At 40.4% G+C, this 18,175-nt stretch overlaps 1 protein-coding gene across 2 annotated transcripts in view; it reads right to left on the bottom strand.

Moving 5' to 3' along the window:
- Positions 1 to 2,029: 2,029 nt before the first annotated feature.
- Positions 2,030 to 18,175, bottom strand: part of ptprua (protein tyrosine phosphatase receptor type Ua) — a 204,567-nt gene continuing 188,421 nt past the window's right edge. For both annotated transcript variants that reach the window (XM_072370575.1, XM_072370576.1), the window contains 6 exons: positions 15,725 to 15,874; positions 13,768 to 14,082; positions 10,697 to 10,822; positions 6,091 to 6,248; positions 5,069 to 5,204; positions 2,030 to 3,190 (listed from right to left, as the gene is read on the bottom strand). In XM_072370575.1, the coding sequence (XP_072226676.1) occupies positions 3,128 to 3,190; positions 5,069 to 5,204; positions 6,091 to 6,248; positions 10,697 to 10,822; positions 13,768 to 14,082; positions 15,725 to 15,874 (948 nt within the window). In that variant the 3' untranslated portion in view covers positions 2,030 to 3,127. The remainder of the gene's footprint in view (positions 3,191 to 5,068; positions 5,205 to 6,090; positions 6,249 to 10,696; positions 10,823 to 13,767; positions 14,083 to 15,724; positions 15,875 to 18,175) is intronic.

The raw sequence follows: 18,175 nt of genomic DNA, 5'->3' as shown, positions 1-18,175 counted from the left end.
TCAAACAATTCAAATAGTCAGCAAATGCTGAACAAAAAGTCACCATGAAACATAACTTCCACCTGTAACTATGACTGATTTTACTTCTGTCCCTTGTGCTCAATTTGCTGGTCTTTTCACTTTGCTTGTAGACCTTGTAAGTCTCTTAACGTCTGTCATCTCGAGTAATTTATTTTGGAATTCGTGGCGGCCATCTCTTTGTGGTTAGATTGTCTACATTTGTGGCTACCTCTGTGGTCATTTTACAACTCTTTGTAGCCGTTTGTCTCTCTGTTGCTATGTCGCGTCTCTTTGTGGTTGTTTTGTGTAACTGTAGTTTCGCCTTTGAAATTGTGCCTCTTTGTGGTAATCTTTTGAGTTTAACCCTGGGATTTAGGATGCTTACCAGACAGCTTTTCACATTAGCTGTTCTACAATTAAAATCAATTGACTTTTTTTTTTTGTTTAAATTGAATTCAGCTAAGTCCCTCTTCAATCACTTCATACATTCAACTGTCAAAATAAGAACAAAAATGTTAAAAATTTTGCTGATATTTTACAAATAAAAAAAATAAAAAATCATACGAAGGGACAGTAGATACTTTAAATTTTTTAAAAAGACGTCTCAATATTCTTAATCATCTTTGAAATGAGTCCACTTGCAGTATATTTGGTTGACAGGACTTAATATAAATAAAGACACACACCGATCTAAAGTGTCACGTTTGACAATACATATATATATATACACACACATATATATGTGTGTGTGTGTGTGTGTGTGTATGTGCAAGAGACTAAATATCGAGGTAAAAGAAACTGATTGCAGAACTCTTGAATTTAAATGAATAAAAAGCTGAAATATTAAACATCAAAATGTTGAGTATTGATTGATACGTTAACTTTTGGAGAGAGCAGTCTCTCCAGATTAAACCAGATTAAGCCTCCAGACTAAGCATCATGTTTGGAGAAACCAAGCACTGTTCATCACCTGCCTAATTCTATCCCAGCTGAAAAGCACAGTGGTGGTAGCATCATGATGTGGAGTTGATGTTCAGCAGTAGGTACAGAGCGACTGCAGCAAAGAAAACCTATTCTTAAGTGCTTAGTACTTCAGACTATGCAGAGTTCATCCTCTCACTGGACCAAAGGCGCACAGCCAAGACAACACTTCGATAGTTATGGGTCAAATCTGTGTACGTCCAGAGCCCTTCTGACATATCTTTGGAAACCGGGACTGTCTCTCTGCTGATGTGCAAATCCTTTCAGACAAACCTGCGAGGATCTGCAAAGAGGAATGTCAGAACTTCTAGATCATAGTGTGGATAGCTTGGTCATATCCAAGAGGACTCGTGGCTACTTTTTCAAAAGGTATCAATATAAGGAGCCAGCATATAACCGAGGGCTGTACACAGAAAAATGCACCCATCAAACAACCTGCAAAGTCAGGACTGACCTCCAGTGAACTTTATTTACACATAATTTTTCAAAGAAAATGCAAACCAAACTGCTTTCCAAAGCAGCAATAAAACTTTGCTTTCACAAGATTAAAAGATTTGAGTGTTGTTTGTCGATGCCGCTCAATCTTTAACTGGTGCTCTTCACTCATGAATGTGCCATAAGCGCCATTAGCCTAAATATTTTACACTTTTATCCATCTCTGGAGGTCCAAATAGGTAGGAAATGATCCATTTTTCCTGAAATTGCCTTTTTGTCTTCACAGAGAGTGCTTTGCTTTTGTTGTCTAGTTATCCACTCAAGCAGCAAAATATAGCTATTTGCTCCTGTATTACTGACACAGTGCAATTCCTGTGATATTTAGGCCAGTAAATCAATTTGAATTTAATTTATGAGACACTTGTGAGGTGCTATTAGCTGCCATGTAAGCTTACTTCAAGTTGTCATTTTTAACCCAACAGACAGTGAGGGAAAAACTGAATTAAAACAGTTTTAGCTTGAGGCTGAAACATAAAATGTGATTAAATGAAGGCGTTTAACATGGTCTATGTATGCACCATATCTATTGTTGAGACTCTGCTGATACAGGGAACAGCTTCAAATATTTTTTATTTAGATCACATTTCACAATTTAAGTAATCTCAGGGAACTTTACATGAAAAGAAGAAACAAACAATTTGACCAGTCACATTTCAATGATCTTGCTTTGCACTTGTGAGATGTACAAAAATCATCTCAAAACGCATGACTCTTAAGTAACTATATTTCAATTTATTTTTCTGTTTTATACACTATTTAGAAAAGAAAACACATTGAATAAATACAAACTTAGAAAGCAACGGGTTTCTGCCGTACTCTCACAGCAACACGTGGTTATTCTTATGGCACTCGCTCATGAGTAGCAGAGGGATTCACGCTGCAGAATCCACCCAGAAGCACACACTGCAATGAAACACTTAAGACTGGGCATGCAGATGCTGAACCCTAAACTCATTTACAGACACAGAATGGACTGGCACACTGGTAAGACGTTGAAAACATCTAAAAACACCCCAGAGAAGGAAAAGAAAAACCTATATACAGAAAGAATAAATAAAGAGAAATTAGGTCAGAGACAAATCCACTGTACATATACAGCATGTCCAACTTTCCTTTTCACCCTCAGTTAAACTCCAGTATGCACCCTCATCCACAATAAAGTTCAAATATATTACAATATGACATGGGATGTTCACTAACAGCAGATTGCACCATTTACAGTGTTACAAACAAACGTAAAACGTCACCCTGTGGATGGAATCAAATGTAGTTCCCTTTCAGGGTTTGTTCATAGTAAGGCAGGATACAGTGGAGCTCTTAAATCCTGTTGGCGAGAAGTATATCACAGAGCCATGCCGCCTTGACAGTGTTCTTCAAAAAGTCTACTTCACTCTGGAAGAGTCATCTGGTTTGGCACAGAGGAGTGTGGGTTGGATCAGAAAGCAGAGGTTGAGCAAAAGGGTGTCATTAGTAGTATGTTACAAGCTGTCCAGTGAGCTTTCTCAATCATCCTTTAGGGATGTTTCATCCAGGAAATGACAACAACAAGAGCTGTGTCTAAGTACTAACGAGGCAGGAGCGAAGATCCAGGATGTCGGATCCAGGGTCCAGACCTTTTCTTTGAGGAGGGGTAAAAAGACAGAGATAGGTGCTATCTGGACTCCAAACAGTCCAGGTACTCCTGGGCCAGGTCATAGCAGAACCGGTACTGCTCCTGGGAACAGAACGGGAGTTTGGTTTTCAACACGTGACTAAGATCAGACATTGTGCTGTAAATCAATTTTTGGTGCATTCAGTTTCCCTCAACCCTCTGTCGACATCTGCCTTAGTCTCTGATACGTAACACTTGCTTTAAGACGAGCAGAATTTACCTCTGCTGTTTTACCGACAGCTAGACATGAGAAACAGCTAGTTCTATATGCAACAAACTCATTACACAATCTGTCATATCTTATGTCTAAGTTTTAATGACAAAGAAAAAAAAAACTTAATTTATATGTTTTAGAGCTGCTGACATGCAGATTGTTAATTAGTCAATGTGTTTAGCAACTCTTGGATTTAGTTTCTTATCTAACAGACAGGTGAAAAGTTACACTGAAATATTCTAAGACCTTCTATTTAACTAAATGCTAAAATGCATCTTAAGTTCTTATCTTAAAGGAGAAACAAGAGTCACAGTACGGTATCAAATATTAACTTTCTAACGCTGGATAGCGCCTACATCTGATCAGTTGTGGTAAAAAACAAATACAGCAACAGCTCAGTTAAAAACTAGGGATGAAAACATACATTTGACGTTAAGAATGGTCGTTATGAACATTATGGCTCATAATGAACATGAGGTTTCGAGGTAGTAACACATGCAGTGGAAGCATGTGGAAGGAGCAGGTTTGCTTTAGCTTTTTTATTCAACCTGGCATTGAATAAATGTTGGCTAATTTCTTTCTTGAAAATGAGTAAATGTTGATTTTGGCTCTAATAAAGAGCTGGAAAGATAGCTGTGGTCATGTTTTAGTTGATTGTGCTTCACGTGTGACCTGTGACATTTGAATAAAGATATTATGGCCAGTTTCCAGCTGCTTTTCCTAAACCATTAGCTAGGTAGTTTGCTATCTAGCTTGCTATGTAGCTTGCTAGCTTTGTAGCGATTATAATACCACTCACAAAGCTTGAACTGGTTTGTTTCTTTGTCCCATGCATTGAACTATTAATGAATACACAACTAGAACTGTTTGAATTAGTGAACAACTTGGTACACAGGAGTAATTCAGGGATTTAGAAGCATGCTAAAAGCAGGGCTGGGTTATAAATTGATATTTTTGTTAAATTAGTGATTCTTTAAAAACTAAATTTTCTCTTTAACTTCCACCACAAGAAATTTACAAAGTTACCAAAGCCAGGCACATTTATTTCTATTTTGAGGAGAGTTTAATGACGTACTGCGGTACCCACAGAGAAATGTACCTTTTACAAAGAATGTTTGTTTTTTTTTACAAAGGGGAAAAGATTAGGTTCCTGGAAAATTGGACATTGAAATTTCTAGAAAGCTTGCTTAAAAGTAGTTTAGTTTAAAAGTAGTCCAATGAGGTGCGCAGTTAAGTAAAAAAATCCAACAGGTAACTATGCTTTTATCATTTATTTATTTATTTTTGTCACAAAGATCGAGTTTGGTGTTGTAAAAAAAATTGGGATTTTAGTTTTCCCGCCAGATCGCCCAGGCCTACCTAAGAGTCGGTGGCATTATTGCAGATGGTTCTCTGAGGGTGTTAAAAGTTTGCTGTACTTTGCGGAAAGCTGTGCTGGTCTTTGTGTTTGCAATAAATCCACTGATCACTGCTTGAACTGATGAAAAACTAACAAATGAACATACGGTAGTTACACCTGGATATAGGTAGAGAATGCACTGACCAATGCAAAATGTGAAATATTGTGATAAAAGTTCAACTGTAACAGAACAAGAATTTAATATGGACTAACTGAAGCCACAGGTAAAATACTGTATATCTGGAGAGAGTTCATTTCAATTTTCCCGTCAGTGCTTTAGTATGAGCTAATGTGCTGCAGTAAAGACATACAGACTTCTGGTGCTCACCATTGTTTCCACCATGTTTGGCTTGGAGTTGCGCAGTGTTTTGACAGCAAAGAACACGTCCACCAAACTGTGGTGACGAATCATTTCCAGGATCATGGTGCAGGCACAGAAAGTACCGCTTCGACCGCCACCATTCCTGCTCCAAAAGAAACGGACAAAAACACACACCAAGACACAGAAGAGGGGTGTACAGACATGAATGACCTAATAAAAGATATGGTACAGCAGCTCTGACAGCCTCTCAGAGGGGGAACTACAGTGTGAAATGTCAGAGTTTGACTGAGCACAGATCAAGGATGCTGTCAGAAAAAGGCCAACCGGCAGACTTTGAAGATGAATATCTGAATAAAGACCTCATTAAAATACCGGAGCTGGGATTTAATCTAATGTGAGATGTCTCACTGACCTCCAAAGAGCAAAATGACCTACGATGGGCACGATAACACAAAGATACATAAGGAGGAGAATAAAGACTTTCTCAAGTGTAACCATGGCAAGCTTTTAAATTACAGAGGCAAGATGAATAGTGGACAATGCCAATGCAGTATAGATTATTAGAACAGTCTACTTGAGTTCTAAATGTTCAAACGTCCAGCCTTCAGAGGAGATTCTGAAAGCTATTTCTCAGGCTTTTCATAGAGGAACACAATTCCTGAAAAGCTGCTGACTTGATAATATTCATGAATGTCATTTTATAAAATTTTGGGGGTGTAGATTTTGGAGCTTCAAAGGATCATGTCATTACTGGTCAACATAAACACTGAGTTATGCTTAAACTCTCTACAGTGTCAAGTGTTTGACACGTTTTAGTCTAAAAATGTACAAAACAAAAAAGCAAAATATGTGTGATATTTCAATTTCTTCAAACCAGTACCAGCTCTGTCTCTACTGTCAGCGGTGAGGTCACCAGCTTCATGAACTGTCACCTGGATTGGCTGGTGTTTCAGGCTGTGTTGGGCTGAGCTAGTTTTTGTTGTGCAACGATGAAGAGAAGCGTTTGTTGGAGGTGAAAGCAGACTCACAGGCAGTGGACGACGGTGCGTCCCTCTCCGCACTCCCTCTGCCAGTTGTGGACCTGAGCCAAAAGGCTGAGGAAGGCTTTCTTGGAGTCGGGCACATCGCGGTACGGGGACCAGCGCAGGAACTGAAAGTGACGCAGCACAAGCTGGCCTTCCTGAAGCTTAAGAGAGGAAAAGCGGAGAGTAATGGGAGACATAATGAGAAAATGATGAATGTTTTCAATGGAACGCATCATATATATTTCACACATCACAAACTTATTTGAAGGACTATCTGGTTATCAACCAGAGGGGATTCTGTCAGCCAGTCCTGCAACTGTTCTTCACTTCTAATGGGCTGTTAAATGTTGCACTGAGAGGTACATTAAAACTGATCAAGTCCAAACCATCATCACAGTGATGCATTCAAAACTACTTTACCGCAAAAAAGCAATGACCAAATCTTAGTAATAACGTAGCAAAAACCACTGAAAGCAAGGATCCCTGAAGTCCAGAAACTGCAACTATCTTTCATTATCCCCTGAAATTTAAGCCCTTTTCACACTCACTGACGTGTCTTTGTTGTGCCTCAACGTTCTGTGTGTCATAAGCAGAATGGGGGTCAGACTCTGAGTCGAACCGACTAAGAAATCTTCCAAAAGAAACAAACAAAAAAAACCTTGTCGCATCTAAAAGCTACTTATACAGCGTGTCCTGTGCACTGCCAACCCTACACTTGGGAGGAGGGAGGGACAACTCAGGAATTTTTCCAAATCAGACCAAACATCATTCTCAAGAGTCTTTTAACAAGTCATATAGTCCATCTTGAGGAGGAAGGAGGGGTGTTGAATAGCGAAGGTATGAGCAGTTTCTAACCAGATATGACAACTGTTTAAGCAGTAGTATTATCTGCTTTAAATCATATCTAATTTGTTAGGCTAAAATACATTAAGTCTACGAGTCACGATCACCATTTTGGCGTTAGCAGTCCCAATATGACGCTTCACATCTTCACATAGTTACTGCTACGATCGCTAGATTCTGCATAGTGTTTGAACGTCCTCATTTCTAGGAGAACAGTTTAAAATCGACGCCGTTGGAAGGAACAGAAAGAAAGGCTGAACACGCTGCTCGAAACAATCAGTGGATCACATGACGCCTACATGTTTCTGAAAGAGCACGCTGATGCAGTGCTTACTAACATGAGTGACAGGCAGAAAACATGCATTTGTTCTTCAAAATACAGTTTCAGCAAATTGGTTTCCAAACTATCACAGAGAGCTCCTCCAAAATCTGTGTTTCAGACAAGTAATATTTGAAATTACACCCTTTTCCCTTCTCTCACTTTTGTCCTCCAGCACACGCAGATTTGAGGGTTTCTTGGTTAACTTGTTCATCACTTTCAATAAGACTGAAGACGTGGAAGCTTGATGGATTGTGGGAAAAGGAACATTACAAGCAATCTGTCTTTCTTTTTTTTTTGTCTTTCATTAACCATTAACATTAAACAGTTACACTTCTCCCCAACAAAAAATGTTTCTTAGATATTCCCACAAGTAGGGTTCAAACAGTAAATTTTACTCATACTGTAAATGTGCTGCTGTGTGAGTGTGGGACATTTTGCATGTATGTAAAAAAAACTAATGAAAAAAGCCCCACTAACAACGCCTTAGGTGTGAAGTGCATCTTCTTTAATTCTACCTGGTAATTTCCTTATTCTACTGGGGGCTATATCTACAGCACAACAGAATACCTTCTTGGGACAGAGTCTATTGGTGTCCTGCTCTGGGGTGTCTGTCTCCTCTTGATCCTGCAGAGAGTCCACGTGAAAACGGTTTCTGACATGGTGTCAAGATTCTTTAGGGACAGGGAGGGGCATGAGGGCAGTAACAGGGGAGTTTAAGCCACTGTGAGGGGAGGTTGAGGTCACTGGGAGCTAAGAGGGTTTCTCAGATAAAGGAGCAATGACATGAACAGATGAGCTAAACTAGATGCTGTGATGTGCAGCACCTACAGGAGACTGCTGCACATCTACTGAGGTTGTCACTAGTACGAGATAACACAGAGTAACACAAATATTCCAGTTCTACTCAAATAGTGAATATGGCCAAAACAAATTAACTCTTACTGGCTGAGTGTAAAAGTGATTTATTTCAGTAGCAACAAACTGCTCAAACAGAAGCGTACAAGCTTATTAAACAGGTTTTAGGACCATATGTGGCAAATAGCATGTTGGTGATACAGCTGCTTTGTTTGAGGTAGGATTATTATACCGCAAATTATTTCAACCGCTGGAAGGGACAAATGCAAGCTGGGACCTGGGTCACCATATAAATCATTACACCAGCACCAGGTGTCATAAACCCTCGAAAAACTAAATGGAACAAACGAACAGCCTCCAGCAGCAACGCAGAACTGCAAAACTTTTTTGCTGAGGCAAGACTCAAGTTGGGGTTCTGATCATATTAGGGATGTGAAATCGGCCCCGTCTTCAGATCATTCGATCGCAGACAGACGATCCGATCGAAAATCACTCCATCCCGAGATGGTATCCAATATCAAGGCGACTGAGTTTATGCTTAAAGTTGGACATCATTTCATTAAGTGTTGACCTATCTTTCTTACCAGGCCCCACTTTCAACCTGAAGAACGCTCGCTGTGCTACCACGCAGTAAAAATCCGCAGCATCTGTGTCTGGTATACTGCTGCCTCCTCATACGAAGGCACGGTGGACATCCACCGTCTGCAGAGTCACGCCAAAAACATGTGGACATACACAAAGCCAGATTTTTCCACAGAGGTGGATGACAGTGGGTCACCTAAGAAGACACACTCTCACTAATGTCAGAAAACTCACTCAAGCTAGCTATTAGCGAGCTACTTGCCTGTTTTATTAGGTTCTTCTCTCAGCTTGTAGTTGATGAGGAATAAACTATTCATGCAGTTTTATTTAGTGGCTTTAACAGTTCCTTCTCCTGTCTTCTGACTGCTCTGAAATGACTTTTATTTGAGGCCAAGGCTGTGTGAACTCGAACACATATAACAATTCAGAACCATTCAGAAACAACGTCTAAAGTCGGCATTATCAAATGTTAAAGGGAGATCTTAATGCCACTTTAATCTGAATGTAAAACAAAAAAATATGCCGTCGTGTTTGTAACTTTTTGCCCTTTATTAATGGAGTGAAGCTGCAGACTCATCACACTGTTAAGCTTTGAACTAATATGAACAGGAAGAAAGAGAGAATGCTAAGACTTTGTATGATTCCAGAGTGGTTACCAGCTTTGCTCTTAAAATCTATACGGGAAAGTAGCTGTGATTTGTTTGACTGACTGACTGTTAACCTCTGCCATGTAGGTAACAGTATGTGAGTGGTAAGGTTTGTATATTTTTTTTCTTGTTACAAAGTTTATTCCTGGATTTGCATTAAAAAATGCATAAAAAAAAAAACTACCATGGCCCAAGTTACGCTGCGATTACGCATTAGTCATCACTTAGGAAAAGTGTGACGCGAACACAGTGCGCTAACTATTTCTAACTGTGCTGGTTCGCTGTAGTTTTCATCCCAAACAGCAGGTGTCACTGATGAGAAAATGATATCGCCTCACTGAAGGCACTGGAGGAAGTCATACAGGAAGCACATTATCCAAACATACCAGTGTACTGACCACACTGTTTCACCTTCTGTGTTTTAAGCAGATTTTTTTTCTAACATTTGAAATAATTGTACCCTTTGTTTTTTGATGAGTTGTCCAGATATCAACGGACCTTGAAGACTCCCTGTAACTTTTTCTGTTTTTCAGTCGCACAAATTGCTCAGTGTGCAAAAGGTTACAGAATTCGGGAAGAGAACAAATGGCTCTATACCAGGTCCTATGATGTCAGTTTTGGTTTGTGCCACTGCTCGCAAGAACACCAACAATAAATCAGTCCATTTCGAAGCAGTTCTTTTCTGGCTTTAACCTGTGTGTAGGTGCAAGATTTTTGGGTTCGAGAGGTTCGAGTTTTGGTCTTTTTTAGCAGAAGTAGGCTCCCAACTGAGTGAAATAAACCTGAAGTAAGTAAACTTCAGCCATGACAAGGGCTGTTTGAATTCTATACAAACGAAAGGGGCCTCAGTGCTTCCTTTGGTATTTCCTTTAGCATGGAAAACACTAGAGCATTCTTTATGAAAGGACAGAAGATAATGCTGTACCACAATTCCTTTCAAAGCAATGCTCAGTTATATCTCTCCAGTCGTACTACCTGTGATCTGTATGTCATGTAAATGATAAAAATGTATTAACTTTATGAGAGAAGTTGAGGCTTTTTGAATTGAGTTTGTTGGAAACAGAGGTGTTTTGGAGCCAATGCCAGGTGGCCATCAGTGATATTGGACTTTAAGATATTTCCTCGTTGGCTATAAATGTAACACACCAGATGCCTATGTATATACTATATATACTTCTATATACAGTTTATATTGGGAGCATGTTGGCTAGATGTGAAGAAAAGCTAAGGACAAAGGGAAAAACCTGACACAGTATCTCTCCAGTTTGAATCTAAAATAACCGATTGAATCAGACCCTTGTTGTTAGCGCAGCCAGCTGTGCACCTCTGTCCTTTCCCACTTTGTGGGGAGTCGACCTACCCGTGTGATGTTCTGAATCCGGAAGAGACGGATGATCACGTCGTCATCAGCAGTCCTGGACAAAAGCTCCACTGTCATAGGCCCGAACTGCTGCAGCCCCGGTTCTGGCCAGTACTGTAGACAAGGCTGACAGGGGGAGAGATGGGAGCAAGTCATTAGCCCACACTACCTTGAGGCAGAACAAATCATTATGTCAGCAGCCAGTGACGGTGAAGCTCGTAACAAGACACCTCAGTATTGACAGCAGAGACAATTAAGACTAAATGACAATGATTACCTACAAATAGCAACCGTAATTTAAATGGGCCAAAAAAAACACAACAACCCACTCATCATGGGGAACAATCCTTCACATATGCCACAGTCACCTAGCGTGAAATATTCATGAGTTTCAATCATCACCATTAGCACATTATAAATTAATGGAGTAAGAGACCTTGGTTGTGCATGGAACAGACAAACGAAGCAAGCTGAGGGGCTGGACACACTTAAATGCCAAGGTCTCCCATCATCACTGCTTCAAAAGCATGTCTCCCCCCAAGCCAGGAGAAGGGGGATAATAACACGCGGGAACGGTGCTGACATGTTCTGTACTGACTTTGGGAATGAGCACAACCCTGGAGTAGGAAGTGATAAGTGTGACACACTGACAGAAGGGTATTAACAGGTGACATTGAGCAAGAGGGAGATAAATATTTATACATCCAGACAGGAGAAAAGCAGGACAAACTGTGTGTGTACGGGTATGTGTTGGAGGGCTGAACTGTTCATCCACTGGCAGCTTCAGACAAGAAGAAGAGGAAGATGAGAAGAGAGTGACAGTGGACGAAGGACAGGCTGCAGCTGACAGGCATGGTGGAAACGTCGCACAGGAATGAGACATGACACGGTGACGGAGCGGCGATAGGGAGGCGGCAGAACAAACCTACGCATGAGCAAACATGGAGGGGAGCGATAAGGACGTGTTAATGGCATGACAGCAAATTAAATGGGCAGCGTGAACGCAGAATTGAAGTGAGGTGGCAGGAAACCAGTGAAAGGGCAGATGACCCCTCCTCCCTGAACTGTCAGTCACATTCAGGTCTCACTCGAGGAAATAGAAGTGTTGGACCTGCAGTGTCAATACGTTATAATGTGCAGTAATGTGCAACAAAGTCCTGAGGCAGCTCTCATTTCTTTTGATCTTCTTCGATCATTTTGAGAAATAGTTCTCCAGGCTTCCTGAAGGTGTCTCAAAGTTTTTCTTTGGACACTAGCTACATTTTCACTTATTTTTCAGGGTCTCTGCAGGTTTCAACAAGTCAAATATAAGACACAGTAATTACAGTAACATTAGGTGACGTGGTGCACAGTAACGGGATTTTACATTGTGTACCAACATCATCACGTTAGGGTTTCTCAGACATTTCATGCGTGTGTCAGTGCATGTAAGGTTAGACTGCTCTCGGAATCCAGAGGAAAATACACCAGTTCCTGCAGTGCAGGCACTAACAGCCTTTCTATAACAGTTAGAAGAACTAAGAAAAGCTTCTCCTTGTCTGAAAGCACCTTCTGACAAACTCAGCTCCCCTACTACAAGCTGGTGGGGAACAACTATTAATCATAGGGCTCTTTCACACAAGCTCTGCTTTCCATTAATCAGGTGACAGCGAAAAGTGTCGGCATCATATGTGAAGCACTCCCCTGGTGCTTGTCTGTCTCATTTTAAGATGGAAATCTGACCAGGTTGAAGCTGGTGTTACATATGTAGACCTATGATCATCTGTTTAAGCTTTTCTCTCCATGGTTTTATCTAGACATCAGACACTGTTTAACAACTTAAGTGCACTTTTAACAGCCCCTACATTAAACTGATACATGACTCTTTTTGTTTATTGTGTTTATTGCAATCATTCTGTGTCACTTACACTGGTATTAATCTGTGTTTTGCCTCCTACTCAGCAGTGAAATCACCCCTCTTCTCTGTAAATATCCAGGCTTAGGAAGCAGCTATTTGATATTTTCAGGGACAAGGAAATGCTATTTACAGGCGAGGCTGCTGGCTAAGTAGGCAGGACTTATATGGGAGCCTGACATCTTCTTGGTTTACACTGCTTTTTGTTTCCAAATCTTTTACACAGCTCTACTCACTGCTTGCCTTGCAGTTCTTGGAATTAGTAGGAAATTGGCCCTGACACTCTTCTCTCCCAACATCCTCTTTAGATAATAAACACATTTCTCACAGGAAAAGCTGCACTGGTGGCAGAAGTTGAACCTCAATACAATACACTGACTCAATAGCAAAGTAATAGCACATTAAAAGCAGTCAGTCTGTGGAAAAGGAATCACAGCTTCTTTCAGTTTTAAAGTTGTATTAATCAGGACATAAAAAAAACCTTTCCTGGTCTTAAAATTTTGTAAAAATAACCTCAGGTGTACAACAGTAGAGTGTAAAGATTTAAGTACACTCTTACTGCTGCACCAGCAATGATCTGAGATAAGCAATTGTTGCTGGCCATCAATCTGAGAGGGCTCGTCCTGTGGGAGGACCTTAAGAGAGCTGTGCATAAACAAATGCTGCAAACCTCAGTGAAGGGAGTGCACCAAAATTCCTCCACAACGACTGATGACATCACACAAAAAAGAATTACGTCGAGTTACAGCTGCTCCAGGTGGTGTGACGCGCTGCTGGATCATGGGGTGGTCTTATTCTGTCACACTCTGCTTCTGTCTTTTAACACTGTAACATGTTAGCTGTAGCTGTATCAAGCTCATTTCAAGTCCCGGCGAGGAGGATTTTTCTGTTATGTTCTGATGCATAAAAACAAAGAGCGAATCCTTTCTTTATCAGGCAGTAGTTTAAAAAATTATACCAGCCATTTGAGTGAAGTGTTGAGTGAATTATTGTAAGTAAGGATACAACTCGCAACCCTGCTGTGATGGAAAATTAAAGTGGAATGCTAATAACTTGGAAGTTTGAGGTTGATAAAAGCAGAATAATAATTAATTGAATTCTATCTCCAGAATATATGAACACAAGCTCAACAGCTGGTTTGTCTGCTCGCTCTGTGTTAGAATCGGCCTCCTCTTACCCAGGCAGAGTTGGACTGGTTGAGCTGGTTGAGCATCACCACTGAAGTGCAGCCGTAGTCGTACACGAGCCTCCAGAAGTCAGTGGTGGTGCAGGGCAGCGGGTGCGGCGTCACGACGAAGGTGGCAGGCTGCAGGAAGCTGTCGGCAAGCGCTGCGTTGATGTAATTGCTGCTCTCTCCCTCACTGGTGACGAGGAAGGCCAGGGAGCGGTCGGGTGGAAGGACATCCATGCTGCGGTTCTTCTCGCGGTTCCTGGGCATCAGAGAGATGCTGCACTCCTCCACGTCCAGGTGAGGAGTCACCGAGTTCAGCGTCTGAGAGGAGGAGGAGGAGGAGGAGGGAGTGTGCAGGGAAGATTGTGAAAGGATGACATGCGGGTTAGAGAACGTATTTATATTTCACATGAAGAGATGAATGAAACATTAAGAATAACGGTTGTGATTAGAGGAGATCTAAGATAGACAAGTACTCTCAGTTCTAACTGTAACAGTCTGACTTCAGAACACACATATTATTGGTCAAAACCACCAAAGAGATAAAAACACACTGAAGGCGGTCTCATACATTATGAATAAGCATATTATGAAGCAGTGGAAATTCAAATGAACTGATTATGTAACCCGCCTCATGTTGTAAATGAAGCCCTACTTATCAAGACTAAATGAATTGAACTTGTAACTGGAATATTGCATCTTGGCAACTATTTGCGATCATGAGCAGGTTGTCTGATTGGACAGCTCATGAGCAGCAGTGACAGAGTGGATGTGTGCTGCAGGGGGAGAGAACTGCTAATTCTTCTGGCTGAAGGTCACCAATCAATAGCACACAGCTGGCATTAAGTAGACAGAGCAATAAGATCACATAATCAACATACACACTAAACTATCATGGCCGCAGGCGTCCATGTTTAATGAAAAGCAACTTTAACCTGCTCTCGTGCTGACTACCTATTCACTTTCTAACTGATCTCACTGTGGGAATATAGACTGAATCATAGTTAGGTCAGAATAATCGCAGAATGGATGTTCATACGATGATCTGAGTCCAACCCTGTGATAGCACAGCTTCACTTTGGTTTGGCTCATTCAGTTATCGGCTAATTCATTCTTCATACTAAGTCGTAATATTAAAAAACAGATGTTACCTGGTCAGTTAGGTTTCAAACCTACAGCCTTCAAGTCAGGAAAAGCCATTTGTTTGAAGTCAAATGTTAACAGCTCATCAGTAGGTAAAATTTAAAAGGGTTCTTTGCACTTACTGTTTAGGATGAAGGTAAAATTAACATTAACATAATACCTGGTGTGTGTGTGACCGTGAACATAAAAAAAACGTACCTCTGAACGTACCTCAGAGGTAGGAGGAAGAACTTAAATCACACCATTTTTAACCACAAGGATAACAAAGAGGAAGACTTTGTTTTTACAGTTTTTTTCAGTAACATTGTTGTAAAGAAGTCTGGGTTTCCAAATTCCAACAAATGCAGTATTAATACCAGCTGTGTGACACAATGTGGTCGCACACCACTCTGCGAGAAGCCGGAAAACATCACAAACGCAGCAAAACAAGACGAAACGAGGGAAATACCGACAAAAAGACAACGTCTCTGAGGAGAAATACACCGTCACACATTTCTACTGGGTCAGAAAACAGAGAGAGACTGCTTTCATATGGGACGACATGTTTGTTTTTTTAAGGAATATTCTTCTTAGTTTGCCTTCAAGTTGGTCCAGTATTTCATAACTAGACACAAAAGCAAAACTAATGACACCTTCATTTAGGAACAATTCTGCTTTGTTCTCAGTGTTTATTGAAAAATGTTGCCATGTTAACCTATAATAAAGATTAGAAATGCCAACTGAAACAATACTTAAAATGACCAGGAGCCTTTATTTCTTTACCCCTCACCTCCCCCCTGTGATGTTAAACCTTTCCTAAAAGTTGATAAATGTGTGTTACCTGAAATTCTTCTCTGAGCTGCGAGGTGTTGCTCTGAGAGTCGACTTTCAGCAGCTCCTTGTAGGTGAGAGCAAACTCAGTGACAGGGATGGCGGTTTCCCCGCACAGACAGGCCTCCAGGATGGCGTCATGGATGAACACATACTGCTCCTGGGACACAGACAGCGGGGGGAGGAAATGTTCGACCGAATCGCACAAAAAAACATGGCTGTGCTTAAAACATCCCAACTTTTAATTGCCCACTCATGAGGAACAATGCAGAATTTAATTACCGCTGCTGAATGTTGACTAATAGTCAGAACTGTCAAACAGCCTTCACATCATCATGCCCACTCACTCATTGTTTTCAAGCAGAATATTGTCAACAAAATGGAGAAAAAGAGCCGTAAACACACATCAGAGGAGCAACACGCTGCCCACACAGCATATTTTAAATAACATCACGAGCCGGGCAATTAATGAGGAAACTAGGAAATTTGTTTTGACGTGCAACCAAACAAAAGATCAAAGAGGCGGGGAGACATTCAAAATTACAGGCATGAAACTGTCCCTTTTCACACTTATTTCTCATTTTTAATGTGTTCTGTAATTGCAGAAAAATGCATTCGACTGCGTCTGAAAGGTGAAAAGATGAAATTAAAAGGGAGATAAATACTATTGTTTTGGTATCTACTGTGGTCCAGACCTGTGAGGAAGATAACTTTCTTTTAAACTTTTAATAGTCTTATTCATTTGAGTAATTCATGTCTTTCTCTGCTTCTTTTCTTTTTTTAAATGGTCGTTGCTATCAAGCAAGGTTTACATGGAATGATGAGCTGCCATGTTTATGCAATTAAAGCAGGATGGAAGTGTATTGACTGCTCACACTAAACTTGAATTAATGTCAGTCTGACAGTTTTTTTTTTAATGACAAAGCTTCTTCTTGCTATTGATTTTTTTTTTTATGTATTTCAAACCAAAACAAAAATTGTAGCTACAGCAGGTGCAGAAAGCCGACCGAATAATGGTGGCAGTAAAACTGTTTCATTGTACTGTACAAATATCTTAAAAGTTAAAACCAATATTGCAAATGTACACATTCCAACTGTACAATGTTGCACATTTTTACATCATCAATCAATGAGAAATGTGATGTGAAATGTACGTAGCGGACACTAAAATGATGATGACACTACTTTAAAACCAAAGCAACTAACAGTTTGTGGAGAAAATCAAACTCCAGTACACTGAAGTGCAGAGAGTCACAGCAGCTGGTGAACAAAGCGAAGTGTGACGCCCCTCCCACTGTTTCGGAGCTGCAGGCCATCCTTGCCTGGAAGAGGGTAAAAAAAGGACAGGTACCTGAACCAGTTTGTGAAAGGAACCTTTAGGAAGTGGAGAGCTAGAAATATTTCTCCGTAGGTGGCGGAGATAAAAAGTGAAAAGAGTGGACAGAAATAGTTGTTTATTAGCAGGAAGAAAAATTCCAAACATATCAATCATAAACTCTTAAACAGGTCAGATTTTGTGTTTTTAAGAGCAACCTGCAAGTTGTATTTGCCAAATACATTCGTAATATTTTGTTTTAATATTATTTATGAAGAGTTAAGTGGAACCCAGACTAAAATGACTTGTATGGCATGTTTGATTAATCATGGCTTTTCTTATACAGATGTGATATCTGATGACTCAAGATGTCTTTGTTTTTGTAGCCCACACCGCAGTGCATTATGGGTAGTAGTGATATATCATATTTGGAAGCTGGAGAGGCCCGATCTCTGGACACTACAGAGGGATAAATGTGACTTCTGTTCGGCCTATTCGATTTGAACCCAAGCGCGGTGAAAATGGTGAAGAAAAGACTGAAGACATTGCTGAAAATGTTCACCAATATGAAGAAGATCAGAGGACAGCTGCTTTTGAGTTCTAACAGAGGAGCTCCACCCTCTGTCATCTGCTGCATACTGTGACTGAGGACATTTTCATGCTTGTCTCAGTGCAAATTCTTCATTTGTGATGCAACTGTGGTTGAGTTTAGTTGAATTTGGACTTTGATTATTGAAACAATGGGTCCAGTTTGGATATACCAAATATCACAGAGAATTATACTAAAGCGGTGATATTGCTGTGGTGAATTACCTTTTAGAATAAAATGTGTAAAAATCCAAACAACTCAACTCGAGTTGACTCGAGTGGCCTTAATGTTTGAAAAAACAACCTGAGTTCTGCCTCCAGCTCATCTGGAACCCGCAGCATGAATAACACACTGAATGCTCTATGAATCAATGCATGATCTATGAAAATCAAACCACCAATAACTTGAGTGCCCCTTATCCCTTTGATCAAAAGGACCAAAACTGCTGGGATGGCAGAGAGGTGATGACTGCCTCCACATCACTGCGTGAAAAATAATGACGCTACATCCTTCTTATTCATCAAAACAGCAAACTTAAATCAAATTACGATTTATTA

The sequence above is a fragment of the Leuresthes tenuis genome, unplaced genomic scaffold (assembly GCF_036924035.1).
Source record: "Leuresthes tenuis unplaced genomic scaffold, fLeuTen1.0.hap1 SCAF_18, whole genome shotgun sequence".
Lineage (NCBI taxonomy): Eukaryota > Metazoa > Chordata > Actinopteri > Atheriniformes > Atherinopsidae > Leuresthes > Leuresthes tenuis.
Note: the sequence above shows the minus strand (reverse complement) of the source record. Positions and strands in the feature narration are given on the sequence as shown.